Below are 12,980 nucleotides of genomic sequence, written 5' to 3'. Positions count from 1 at the left end.
TGACATTTGTGCTGTGACATAGAATCTGCTCGTGGTCTTTTTAAATTTCCACCATCTAAGCTGATGTATACCTTTGGTCTCAGGGTTTTTATATCAGTTTGTTTTCCACATTATCATCGTGGTTTGTCTTTCACAATATCACTACTGCCTGAGCTATTGAGGACTGTAAAGCTGGTTTGTCTGCTTTCCTAGGACTTGTGAATCTAATCTCAGCTCACTATCTTCTTGTTTTCAAACAGCAAATGCCATGTTAAGGATGTTTTTATTCTGGTGTGCACATGCATCCTGCATTACCTGACTTTTGGAACTCTAGGAATCTCAGGTGCACTTTACTGTCCATTGACATTTTAAAGTGACAGCTATAGCTTTGCATTGCAGCAGTTGAGGTAACATATTTGGCATCTTGACTAAAACATTCAGCAGCCTGCATTTTTAATGCCTAAACCTGGATTTTTAATGCCTAAATGGTGTTTGGATAGAATATAAAAGGTGTTGTCAGATTTGCTTAGTATGCATCCCATTTTATTCTTCTTTATTATTAATATTAAACCAGTGGGAAACGAATAATGAGAGTTTTGTAGTGAACACTTCGCAGTGTTATTTTCCTGGTGATTGTGTGTTGTTGTGAAGAAATGAGCTTACAATAGACTTAGTGCAGAATTGTTTGGCCGCCGGTGATACCTCTAGAATGGGCTGTAGTAATCCCAAATCCATGATAGATGTTTCTTTCACCAGTTTACAATGAATAATCCTCTTAATTTCCTTGAATAGCAGCTGGTATTGCTACAACCTGTGCCTAAACCCAAGAACAGCTTATTCAGAAAGCCTTCTGGCCCTGTGAGCGAGGGGAATTCTCTCCCAGCGGGGCTGCGTGGGCAAACTTTCACAGGGTCAGCACTGCCTGACTTCTCCTCTCTCTCTCTGTTCTAGATGCAGCAGCTGTTCTACGAGAATTACGAGAAGAACAAAAAAGGCTACATCCGCGACCTGAGGAACAGCAAGATCCACCGAGCCATAACGCTGCACCCCAACAAGAACCCCCCGTACCAGTACAGGCTGCACAGCTACATGCTGAGCCGCAAGATCGCCGAGCTGCGGCACCGCACCGTGCAGCTGCACCGCGAGATCGTGCTCATGAGCAAGTACAGCAACACCGAGATCCACAAGGAGGACCTGCAGCTGGGCATGCCGCCCTCCTTCATGCGCTTCCAGCCCCGCCACCGGGACGAGATCCTGGAGTGGGAGTTCCTCACAGGCAAGTATCTGTATTCGGGCGCCGACGGGCAGCCGCCGCGCAGAGGGATGGACTCGTCGCAGCGCGAGGCGTTGGACGACATCGTGATGCAGGTCATGGAGATGATCAACGCCAACGCCAAGACGCGGGGCAGGATCATTGATTTCAAGGAAATACAGTACGGGTACCGCAGGGTGAACCCCATGTACGGAGCAGAGTACGTGCTGGACCTGCTGCTCCTCTACAAGAAGCACAAGGGGAAGAAGATGACGGTGCCCGTGAGGAGGCACGCGTACCTGCAGCAGACCTTCAGCAAGATCCAGTTCATGGAGCACGAAGAGATGGACGCCAAAGAGCTGGCCAGCAAAATCAACCAGGACTCTGGCTCCTTGTCCTTCCTCTCCAACTCGCTGAAGATGTTTGTCCCCTTCCAGCTCAGCAGGTCCAAAGCAGAGAGGAAGGAGCTCAAAGACAAGAAGATCAACATCCTGATCCCTCTCTCCGGACGGTTCGACATGTTTGCGAGGTTCATGGGGAATTTTGAGAAGACGTGTCTCATTCCAAACCAGAACGTCAAGCTGGTTGTCCTGCTTTTCAATTCCAACTCCAACCCTGACAAAGCCAAGCAGATCGAGCTGATGAGAGATTACCACTCCAAATACCCCAAGGCTGACATGCAGGTTCTGCCGGTGTCGGGGGAGTTCTCAAGGGCACTGGCTCTGGAAGTTGGATCTTCTCAGTTCCAGAACGAGTCTTTACTTTTCTTCTGTGATGTTGACTTAGTGTTTACCACAGAATTCCTCCAGCGGTGTAGAGCCAATACAGTTCTGGGCCAGCAAGTGTATTTTCCCATCATTTTTAGCCAGTATGATCCAAAGATTGTTTATAGTGGAAAGGTTCCTAGTGACAATCATTTTGCCTTCACTCAGAAAACAGGTTTCTGGAGGAACTATGGCTTTGGTATCACCTGCATTTACAAAGGTGACCTTCTTCGAGCGGGTGGCTTTGATGTCTCCATCCAAGGTTGGGGCCTTGAAGACGTAGATCTATTTAACAAAGTCATTCAAGCTGGCTTAAAAACTTTCAGAAGCCAAGAAATTGGAGTAGTTCATGTGCATCACCCTGTTTTTTGTGACCCTAATCTTGATCCAAAACAATATAAAATGTGCTTGGGGTCCAAAGCTTCAACTTATGGGTCCACACAACAGCTGGCTGAAATATGGTTTGAAAAAAATGACCCAAGTTTTGGGAAAAGCAGCAATACTAATGGCTCAGTGAGGACAGCCTAATGTCCAGCTATGCTGGAAAAGACTTTTTTTTTAATTATCTAATTTATTTTTGGGAAAATGTTTTTTGATAATTCACTTTTAAAAGACCACACAGGATATATTTTAGAAATCATCGTTGTTTTCTTACAAAGCACTCGTTTTGAGAAGAAAAAGGCCCTTGGGTTTTTTTGTTGTTGTGTTTTTGGTTTTGAACAAAACTGTGATCAATATTTGCCTTCAAACAAAAAGAAAAAAAAAAAGAAAAAAAATAGTTGTTTAAGAGTTATCTGATCAGCAGAAATCTGACTTGAATTAGAATTTCCTTATGAACAAAAGATTGTTTCCTACCATTTCTGTTGCCATCTTCATGGCTGGGATTCTGTAAATGTGGACCTGAGCGTGCAAAGCCAAGTGACAAAACGCTGTGTCTAAATGTTTTTGGTGTGACTGCTACTGTGCAAAGATTCTGCTCCTTTGGTTCAGGATTAGCCATTAATTTTCAAATTGCGTTAGAAAATCCAAGTCGCTGTGGCAATGAGAAAGGGTGGTAATCCCAGGAGGGTTGTTTGTTTTTGTTTTTTTTCCCTAATAGCTGATGATTTCAGTTTAAAAATACACCTCCAGTTATCATGGGCAGGCGAGGGAAGGAAGTAAGCACAAGCTGTGGTTAGTCCTGTAGAAATTGTTGCGTTCGATATTTGGTCTGCGGACGGACGGAGCGTTCGGGAATCCGAGGTGGGTTCTGTGTCCCGGGGCTGAGCGATGCCACCAGGAAATGCTGAAGGGGCTGGGAAATGGGAATCTCTGGCAGCCAAACCACAGCACACAAGGAACAATCCAAGGTGCCTGAGGAGAGCTGGGAAAACTCCTTGGAAAACTCTGCACCAAGTGTCCCGCGCCCTTCGCATCGATCCCGTTCGGTCCTTCACGTGATGTTAATGGGAACAATTATTACATTTGATTACTAGTTTTGTTTTGGGATTTTTTTTTTTCCCTGTATCTGCTAGACCGTTAATTTATTTAATATCCATTGTTTTAGGTTCTTGACCTTTCCTTGAATATCTGTTAGTCATTTTAATATTTTATATATATATATATGTGTGTGTAAATATATATATATATATTAGGAATGTATTGCATCTTCTCACTGATAAGGTAGTGTACATCATACTTACAGTAAATGATCTCCAAAGATTACTTTCTAAAATATTTTTTTCATGAATCTTTTTTTTTCCCCCCTCAAATTTCTTTAACATTTTTGGAATTAATTCAGTGAGTTTAGGGGTTTTTTTGGTATTCTAAGAGGAACTGGGGATGAGGAGGCTGAATACAAGGAAAGTGTGATCCCTATGAGTTAACACCTAGCAAAGTAAGAGAAAATACATGAAATAAAGTGCCTTAAAGCCAGATAGGGAACCCTGTACACTGAGACTTAGACAGTGACTGGATATTGTCATTGAAGCTGATAATCTCTTGGGACCTATGTACCTGTAAATATCCTGCAGAAACAAAAAATAAAAACCAGCAAACAATATATTTTTCTATCGTATCCTCAGCCCCATTTCATCTCATTGCCCTCAGTTCCACTTCACCTGCTCTTTGGGAAGTGGAGGCAAGTGAAGGAATGGAGAAAACCCAAGGGTTAGGTGGTTGTTGCCACGTTTGAAGGGATCTTACAGAGCAATTGCTATTCCAGTAGAAGAAATAACCATTGTTTACATGTGTATGAACTGCAACTAGCATAGTCTGTGTCTTACTATGTTCATCATTTTCTGGTGACAGTCCCAAGGATGTAGGTGCATGGAAAATTTTTCTTTTCCTTCTCTTTTTTTTTTTTCCCTTCTTTCTTTCTTTTTTTTTTCTTTCTTTTTTTTTTTTTTTTTTTTTTTAAAGACTTGCTTCTAAGATGCAATAAAGATTTTTTTATTTGCAATCGGAGCTGCTCATGTTGTCAGTCCATATCATTCCACCCAGCAAAGGCACAGAGTGAAGTACTCTGGGAAGTAAGTCCAGGTCAAAGGATCTCTCTCTTCCAAAGGGTTTTGACCTCTGTGTTGTGTTTTGGCCTGGGATGAGCTCAGTGCTTATACCTTGGCTCTGGGGGAGGGGAGAACCAACCCATTCATCAGGCTCTGGTGCTGATGAGTTGTGCCTTTCCCTGGTTTTGACTTTTTCCTCATGAAAATGTTAAAAGTACTTCTCCTGCCTGAAAATACCTATAAGTGTGTGTTTCAAATGCATACAGTGACAAGGCTGCATGGTGCCCTAATGTTTTGTGTATTCAAAACACAGTAAAAATAATGATTAAGTGGGTTGAGCACTTTCTTTTTAATAGCTCTAGGAGTCGTTCAGTATTGGTGTGAGGACAAAACTAAGTTCCAAAGCAAGATTCTTAGGGATTGCAGAGGTGTTTCTTCACACAAGGGAAAAATAAAAAAAAAAGCAACTTGCATTTGTAATACAGAAAAGAGCTTGAAGAATATGAACCACAAAAAATGGCAGAAAAATGGGGGCAAAAAAAGCCCTGTACTTTTACTATATTTATTAACATGTATGATTACGTTGGACTTTTTTAGCCCATAACAGCTGGTAAAAGCAGAATGTATGCAACTGGAAAAAGCCATTTAGTGAACAGCACCCATCTGGTATTGGGGTTTTTTTCTCAGTTGCTGCAGTTCTAATTCTGTTACCAAATCTCTATTAAAAGTGAGTTTTGCACCAAGCTTGCAGGCAGCCCTTGAGGCCTCACATCACAACTGATCACATATTTTATGGACTCGCAGCTTAAAAGTAGTCAATTTAAAGTTAAATTTTAATTATAGGCCTTTATGACAGAATCTAAACACATAAACCCCATTTTATACTAAAGTCAGTGGCATTTGCTGCCCCAGCTGTAAGGGACTGGACAGAGGTGGAAATCATCAGCTGGTAAATGCTAACCCAGGCTTGACAAAAATCCCTTCTAGGGCTGGAACATTTCATTCTCAATTTACTCCAGTTGTTTGCTTCGACAGAAGTTTCCTTTGTGCTGAGGAAGCAGGAAAATCAGGGAAGGTTTTCCTCTGGGCCACAGAGGTGTGAGAAAATTAGATGGTGTCATCCTGAAAATGAAGGATGTGGTCCCCAGTCATGTCCTACCTATAGAGATGCTTCTCTTCTTTATTAACACAGTTAAACCTGTGAGACACTTCTTTCCCTCATAAATCTGGTGCAGGTAACCTGGGTTGGATGCTGGGTTGGCCATGGGCATCCTCACAGCAATAAAATTCCCACCAAACAGAGCTTTGCAGCCCCTGGGCACATGGTGTTAAACCCTTCACCTTCTCCAGTCAGCCCTGGGTGAGGAGCTGGATTTATTAATGCTCTTTCCTAAAAGCTTTTCCCTCCTGCTCAAGGATCAATGATGGCAAAAAGAGGCAAAGGGAGATGGGGAAAATGTGAGTCCAGAAAGGCAGCAGGTACTCCTGGTGACTGTCATGCTGGATGTGACTGTTTACACGTGGAACATTTATCTGTGACACTGCAGTCACAGTCCATGGAAGGATTTCAAGTTTTGGTCCTGTGGGCACAGTGGGGGTTTATTACCCAGAAAACTCCGTGACCAGCTCCAGCCCCATGCACTCCCCTGGACCTGGCTGGATGGTTCCTTTCAGCAAAATCAGCACAAAGTAAGTCCTGCTGACCCAAATCTGCTTACTCTGAGTTTTTGTGGAAGCCTCTAACTTTACATTGCAAATTATTATCCTGAGCTGTTCTGCATGAATACTTGCTAAAAATACTCGGCTCGCAGAGCCAGCCACCATCAGGAGCTCTTTGGAAAGAAAATCTTGCTGTGGCATTAAAAATGGGGAGAAGGTCCAGGCCCCACCAGGCTCCTCCTCTGCTCTGGCCTTGCTGATCCCTGGGCTGGTGGGACACTGCCCATGTGGGATCTGTTCTAGTTAATGTTTTTGTACCTGGTGGACTCTGCCAATGTGAGCTGTTGTGCTGACCAGAGCAAATGCAGGGGTTTGATCCCAGTTGGAGCTCAAAAGCCACCTCCTTCCCAGGCCTAGGCAGCCTTGGAGACAACCTGGGCTCCCCAGCCAAGGCAGTGCATCCCATGAGGAATCCTTTCCATTTTCCTGGATTTTACCTGGCTGCTGCTGCCAGAAGCACTTTTATTCCTCATGTCCGAACTGCTGCACACTTTCCCAGGTGTAAGAAACGTGTCCATGTTCTTTCCAAGCTTCAGAACATCTCCCAGGTCTCCTCCAGCCCAGGAATCCCTGCCACCTTCTAAATCACTTTTATGAGTAGGGTGAAAAAAATAAATTACCATCAAAAAAATAACAGCCCAAATACTGGGCTGGCTGTGTTTACTTTCACACTTTAATTCAATAAAAATCTCAACTTTAATTGACCTGAATGGGCTCCAACATTTCCAGCAGGCTGGGCTGGAGTCTCTTGGAAATTGGGGGTCCCTCTTGTTTGGCTGGGGGTGTCAAGAGGACTTTGCCAGGATCCTGCTCCACCTTTTAGAAAAAGAAGACAAAAGAGTAACACCACATACGTGTTTTACTGACTTTTCACTTAGAGGGCTCCCAAAAGGGGCACAGTTTAAAGTGTTTCCATGATAAACTTCCAGTGCAAACAGGCTGGGATATGGGGCAGATAAAGGCTGTTTGCTGTGCCAGCATTGGCTCTGCCAGGATGTTCTGAGTGCTGGGGTAGGAATAATGGCCCTGGGAAACCTGAATCGCTGTGGATGTTCCACTCATGGCTTGGGGATGTGCTCTGTCCTGCCCACTGCCAGCATCACTTGGCAGTGATTCCCCAGTGCTGAGCACTGTCCCAGGTGAGCTCAGCCCCAGCCCAATCCCTGGCACCATTCTTATCCCCAGCCCCATTCCTGGTCCCATCCTTCTCCTCATTTTCACCTCCACCCCCAGCCCTATCCCTGGTCCCATCCTCACCCTGATCTTCATCACAACTCCATCCTCATTCCCATCTCCATCCCAGCCTCCTCCTCATCCTCCTCTGGAGCCCGACCCAGCTCCCATCCCAGCGCCGCCGGCCGGGGTGAACTGAGGACAGCCTGAAATAGCCATGATATTTCCTGTCCTTTTAAAGCTTGCTTAAAGAAAACTAATTTCCTCTGTCCTTTCAGTAGCAGAATACAAAGCAGCCAGTGCTGCCCCTTTCCCCACCTCCCTTAGAAATCACCTTATTTTTCCTTACACTGAAGCTGGGAGCCTTTGTGTGGGATGGGAGTATCCAGCTGGGCAGTGTTCACCTGCCCTCACCCTGTCTTGGGGGCACAAGAGATGGGGTTTTGCTCTAATACATCAAATTACAACAATTCCTGCCCACTGTCCAGGGCACTGTGTGAAACGAGGCAGAGCCAGCCCTTCTTTCCTTTCCTGGCAGAATGAGCTGTGCAACATTCCCTGCTTTCCTGCACATGGAGGGGTAGGTTGGGGTTGGACAGCCCCAGGCTGGTGGGGTCAGTGCACCCACGGTGCTGGGGCCCAAAAATGTCCTGAGTGAGCAGCAGGATATGGGTCTTGGATATGAGATGCAACCGTGGTTTGCCCCTATATCATATTTTCCCCCAAAAAAATATTCAGGCCATGCCCCAAACTGGGTGCTGGTATTGGTATCAGTGCACTGATGCCAGCAAAGAAACAGCCCAAACCAGGAATAGGAATCAGTATCCAGCTGGGAATTGAATATAATCCTTTCAAAGCAGGTAAAGGACCACTGAGCACTCCAGGGAAAGGCCCAGGGTGTGTGTGTGGCTCTCTGCTCTCAGGAGGCAGCTGAGTGAGGGAGTGAAGCTGGGCAGGATTTTGGGCTCAGTTAATCCCAGGCAGGTCCTGTTCATCTCTCTTTGCTTCCTTGATGAGTAATTAACAGCCCTGGCACCCCCTGCCCTCCCACTGCTGGTGCTGGGGGTTAATCCAATCCAGGAGCATCCGCTTCCCTCCCAGCACTGAGCCCCTTCCCTGTGCTCCTGCTGCTCCCAGCCTGGCCTGGGGGAAACCTGGCCTTGACAAAACAAACCCAAAGCTGTTTTTTTGCTTCTCCTCGGTCAGCTGAAGGAATAATCCCCCACCAAGGCCCTGCTTAGGCTTATTTTTATCAGCTGAAATAAAATAGTGAGGACTGTGATAGGTGCAGCTCCCCCAGACCCACGCCTGGGGCTCGTGCTGCCCCTTGTTCCCGGACTCTGGGGGCTTTTCCTGCCTTTGGCTGTGATCCCATCCCTTCCCCCAGGATGCATCATGCCCCTCACTTGTACCTGCCCTCAGGAGAGCAGGCACTGCTGGTGGGAGAGATGGAAAGGAGCACTGAAATCTCAAACTCTTTGAACTGGTGGGAGCTGTTTTGTTTTTAATGTCTGTTTATTTCTGCCCCTGGGGAATCATTCCTGTTGCACGTGCAGTGCTCACTTAATGGAGCCTTGTGCTAATGAGGTTTCAGGTCTGCTGAAGGGGGGGATTTTGTTCTTATTCCCAGGGTGGCAGCAGTCAGGCTCTCAGCTGCTTTCAGGAACCAACCCCTGCTCCCAGGAGGTTTTGGGGTACACACCTACCACTGCAGCATCTCTCACAAGTCCTGTGAAACCCAGGTGCCACCCCCTTCCCTTCCCTCCCCAGCTGACCACCCTGCCCCACCTGGCAAGGAGCAGGGATGTCTTGGTGTGTCAGGAAGGGTGTTGTGCAGTGACAGCCCCACAGCATGGTGTCCAGCAGAACAAAGGCCCTTCTGTGTCCAGGCCTTGGCCAGGGCCCACCAAAGGTCTGGGAGATGCTCCAGCTTCCCCACCATGGGCACTGGGGAGCCCAAGTGGGCTCAAGCCCATTCTGGCTTTGGAAGCAGCACAGCACCCAAGGTGTTCTGCTCAAGAGGAACAATAAGGAATGCTGCGGTTGTTCCACAGGGTGTTTCCTCAAAGGAAACCTGCAAGGCTGAATGAAAGAATGAGCATTATAGCTCCTGTTGGGGCTTCAGGTATCATGGGAAGAGTTCCTGCAAGTCAAAGGAATCTGGCAGCTGGAGAAGGAGACCACGAGACCTCACCCCAGCCCTGAGACAACAGGCAGAGAGCGTGTCCTGGCAAGGGAGGGGAATTTTGGTGCTGCCATACCTGCTTCATGAGGTGCTAGGAGACACAGAGTGACAGCCACAGGCAAGGCCGGGTGTGGAGAGTCTGTATTCACAGCCCTGATTCCAGCTGTGCTCAGCAGGACAAGCACTTGAACCAAGCTGCAAACCCCAAACACCCAGTGCCAGCTGGGTTTCCAATAAAAACCACCAATGCAGTATCATCCTGCGGAGAAACCAGTTTATTTTAGGATACATTCTCTTTCTGAAGAAGAAATTTTAGCAGCCTGCAACAGAAATGTGAACCAGAGGGTTAACCTGCCCGTTCGGCCTTGGCCAGCCTTGCCGATGCTCACACAATATTCTTGGGATAAAAAAAAAGAAAAAGAAAGGTCCAAAATTCAAACTGTACACCTTTATACAGGGTGCTTAGCTGGGGGCACTTTTTACACTGCTGTACATGCTTGGGATAATTAAGTGCAATTGGATTCAGAGCCAATACAGCATCCCAGGCCACTAATGAAGATAAAATAGAAGCTGTGGTGGGCAGAAGCTGCACAGATACACAGGCAAACTGAGCTTATTGTGCTCCTGCTGCTCCAGAGTGCATTTCCCAAGAGAAAGAGGAGTGGAGCAGAGACAGCTTATAAACCTCCCTGGTCAGGGGGCTCCCTTCTCTTCCACCAGGAATATCTGTCACACCCAGTGGCTTTGCTTTCCACCAGCTCCATTGCCAAAGCAGCAGTGCCATGAACCAGCTCACTCACTCCTGGTGCAGCATTCTTGGCAGGTTGTTTTGGGGTCCCTCAAAGGAACACTGCACCACTGCAGATTTTAGGAACCAGAAATGCAGTGGCCAGCCACAGCTTCTCACTGGCTCCTACACCAGGGTGTCTCTGCACAGGGACTACACCTGAAGTAGCCCCTAATGGAGCTGCAGGGAGGTGGGAAGCAGCCCACAGTGCAGGGTTTCCAGCAGATGCATTCCTCCTGGGAACAGGGTGAATCAGCCCACAGTGCCAGCCAGGACTGAAACGTGCTCAGGCTCCCAGGGAAGAGCCCACAGAGCTCTCCTGGCTGACACACACAACACAACAACAGCAGCAGCAGCCAGGGCATGCTGAAGGTGAGGAAGGAATTCAAAATGGGGAAGAACAAACTGGAAATGGGGGGATGAGCAGAACTGCAGCCACCTCTGCCTTTGCTCACAACCAGTGCAGGGCAGCTGAGAGCTCCCAGGCCTGTCCCAGCAGCTTCACTCCCCAAAGCCCTGCTGGGGCTCTGGGAAGCCCAGGGTGCTCCCTAGCAGCAAACCAGACGCACAGTGCCCCATCAGCCCTGGTGTGGGCCGTGTCCCCCAGCCCAGGGCGCTCGTCTCCCGCAGCCTGGGGTCCCACGGGCACTACCTCCTCTTGCGCATGCAGGTCTCCAGCCTGCCCAGCTCCTCGTAGGCCTGGTAGAAAATGTCAAAGTCTCTGGCACTCCAGCCCCTCCAGACCGCCAGGCACCGCTCCGTCTGCTCGTTCTCAAAGCAGCACACAACCGTGTCCTTTGCTACCAGAGCTGCATCCACCAGAGTCCTGGGGAAGGGAGCAGAGAGCAGTGAGGGCATTACAGGGGAAGGCATCACAGGGAAGGGCAGCACAAGAAAAGGCATCACAGGGAAGGGCAGCACAAGAAAAGGCATTCATTTCAGGGAAGGACATTCATTTCAGTGAAGGACATTCATTTCAGGGAAGGACATTCACTTCAGGGAAGGGCACTGTGTGGAAGAGCAGCTCTGCAAGCACAGCACTGGCTCATGAGCTTCCCTTCCAGCTACACAAGCTTTTTATAAGCTGCAAATCCTTCAGCAAGGAAAATGTAACAAAGAGAGGGATCAGAAACTGTGTCACATCAAAACCAAGCAGCTCAGTGACATGGGAAAAAGTTTTTAAAAGGATTCAGGTGCCTAAACATTCAGGTGGGGGCTTAAGTCTGCCGTGGCATTTGAAGTTGCTGCTAATCTCCTGATTTGCTAAATCCACAGACTCTTGTTCCTGCTGCCAGCTGGGCATTTTCAGAACAGCTCCATACAACACAGCTGGCAGGCTGCCGAGAGCTTCCACAGCCTGGAATAAAGCATGGAAGTGGGATGGAGCTGCCTGTGTCAGCTCAGGGTCTGAGCCCTGAGCCCAGAGCAGCAGGCACAGCTGTGGCAGCACTCAGGGATTTGTGTGGTCTGTGTTGTATGTGCTTCCCTTCTGGGTCTCTGTCAAAGCTGGCCCTGCAGGTACCTCAGAGGGAGGTGGCTGGGCAGACAATGACACTTTTCCTTGCAGGGTCCAAGGGACAGGAGTCCAGCCCTCACTGGGCTCCTTCTACCACTCCCATAGCAGATGGGGAAGGCTGGCCCCAAACTCTTTCCCCAGAAAGGTGTCCAGCTGGGAACACTGGCCCCAAGACTGTCCTTGGCAGCTGGTTTTTATCACAAACTCCCCTACAAAACCCCCTCCCTTTCCTCCCCTTCTGCTCCTTATCCTGCTGCTCAAACAGAGAGGGTCAATGGCCATGGTGCCTGCTCCAGTCAGGTGTGAGATGTGGTATCACTTTGCCTGAAGTCCACACTCAGTCTGGGTTAAGCAAAACCAACCCAAGAGCACCTGTGACCAATAAAGAGAATTCTCTCCTCCCAGCTAACTGATAAAGACACAGTTCAGAGTAGAGGGAATGGCAGGAGCCTTTGATCTCCTGTTGTGTTTGCCTGGTGGTAATAAATGATCATTTATAATCCTTAGCACTCCTTAACCTGCATTTGTTTGGACATAAATAGTACAATCCCAGCCCGGTATTTAAGTGATCAGCAGGAACACCCCCACCTCTCCAGCAGCTATTTATTTCCTTGGACTATCCTTCTCTGCATGAAACATTTTAAATTAACGTATATAACTGCTCTCCCCTGTGCTGCAGGAGCCGTCCCCTGGCCTGTCACTGCCCACAGCACAAAGGTGCTCATTTAGAGCCAGAGCATCAACCTGACCCACGTGAATGCAGCCACAGACAAGCGCCGTGCTCTGCATAAATACACCTCTTGTTCTGAGCCTGCCAAGCTGCTCTGACCTCCTGCCAGGTGCCCTCAGAGCAAAGGGAGCCAGCACCAGGCAGGATCAGGCCAACTCGATCACACTGTGCACACTCCTGTCTGTGTCATTATGGGGTGTTCATTCTCTGTGGATTCTGGAGACCAGGTTGTGGCCACAGTGCCTTCCCCTCGCTGTCTGCTCCGTTCTGAGAGCGTGCAACCAGCAACTGTGTGTCCCCCCTCTGGGAACTCCTCAGAGGCTGCTGGAAGCCAAGAGGAAGCTCCCAAGAGCCTTGAGGGCGTGCAGAGCCCCCCTCTGCCCCCCAGC

The 12,980-nt window shown here is 48.1% G+C and overlaps 2 protein-coding genes across 2 annotated transcripts in view; one reads left to right on the top strand and one right to left on the bottom strand.

Annotated features, from left to right (window-relative positions):
* CHSY1 (chondroitin sulfate synthase 1) overlaps nt 1–2,944 on the top strand; it is a 73,288-nt gene extending 70,344 nt beyond the window's left edge. The window contains exon 3 of the mRNA XM_056499611.1: nt 931–2,944. Coding sequence (XP_056355586.1) covers nt 931–2,523 — 1,593 coding nt within the window. The 3' untranslated portion in view covers nt 2,524–2,944. The remainder of the gene's footprint in view (nt 1–930) is intronic.
* Nucleotides 2,945–9,818: 6,874 nt separating this feature from the next.
* Nucleotides 9,819–12,980, bottom strand: part of LRRK1 (leucine rich repeat kinase 1) — a 73,029-nt gene continuing 69,867 nt past the window's right edge. Inside the window, exon 34 of the mRNA XM_056499610.1 lies at nt 9,819–11,171. Coding sequence (XP_056355585.1) covers nt 10,994–11,171 — 178 coding nt within the window. The 3' untranslated portion in view covers nt 9,819–10,993. The remainder of the gene's footprint in view (nt 11,172–12,980) is intronic.

Source organism: Oenanthe melanoleuca, chromosome 10, assembly GCF_029582105.1.
Source record: "Oenanthe melanoleuca isolate GR-GAL-2019-014 chromosome 10, OMel1.0, whole genome shotgun sequence".
NCBI classification, from domain to species: Eukaryota; Metazoa; Chordata; class Aves; order Passeriformes; family Muscicapidae; genus Oenanthe; species Oenanthe melanoleuca.
The sequence above is the reverse complement of the archived record's forward strand: the minus strand, read 5'-3'. Positions and strand labels throughout refer to the sequence as shown.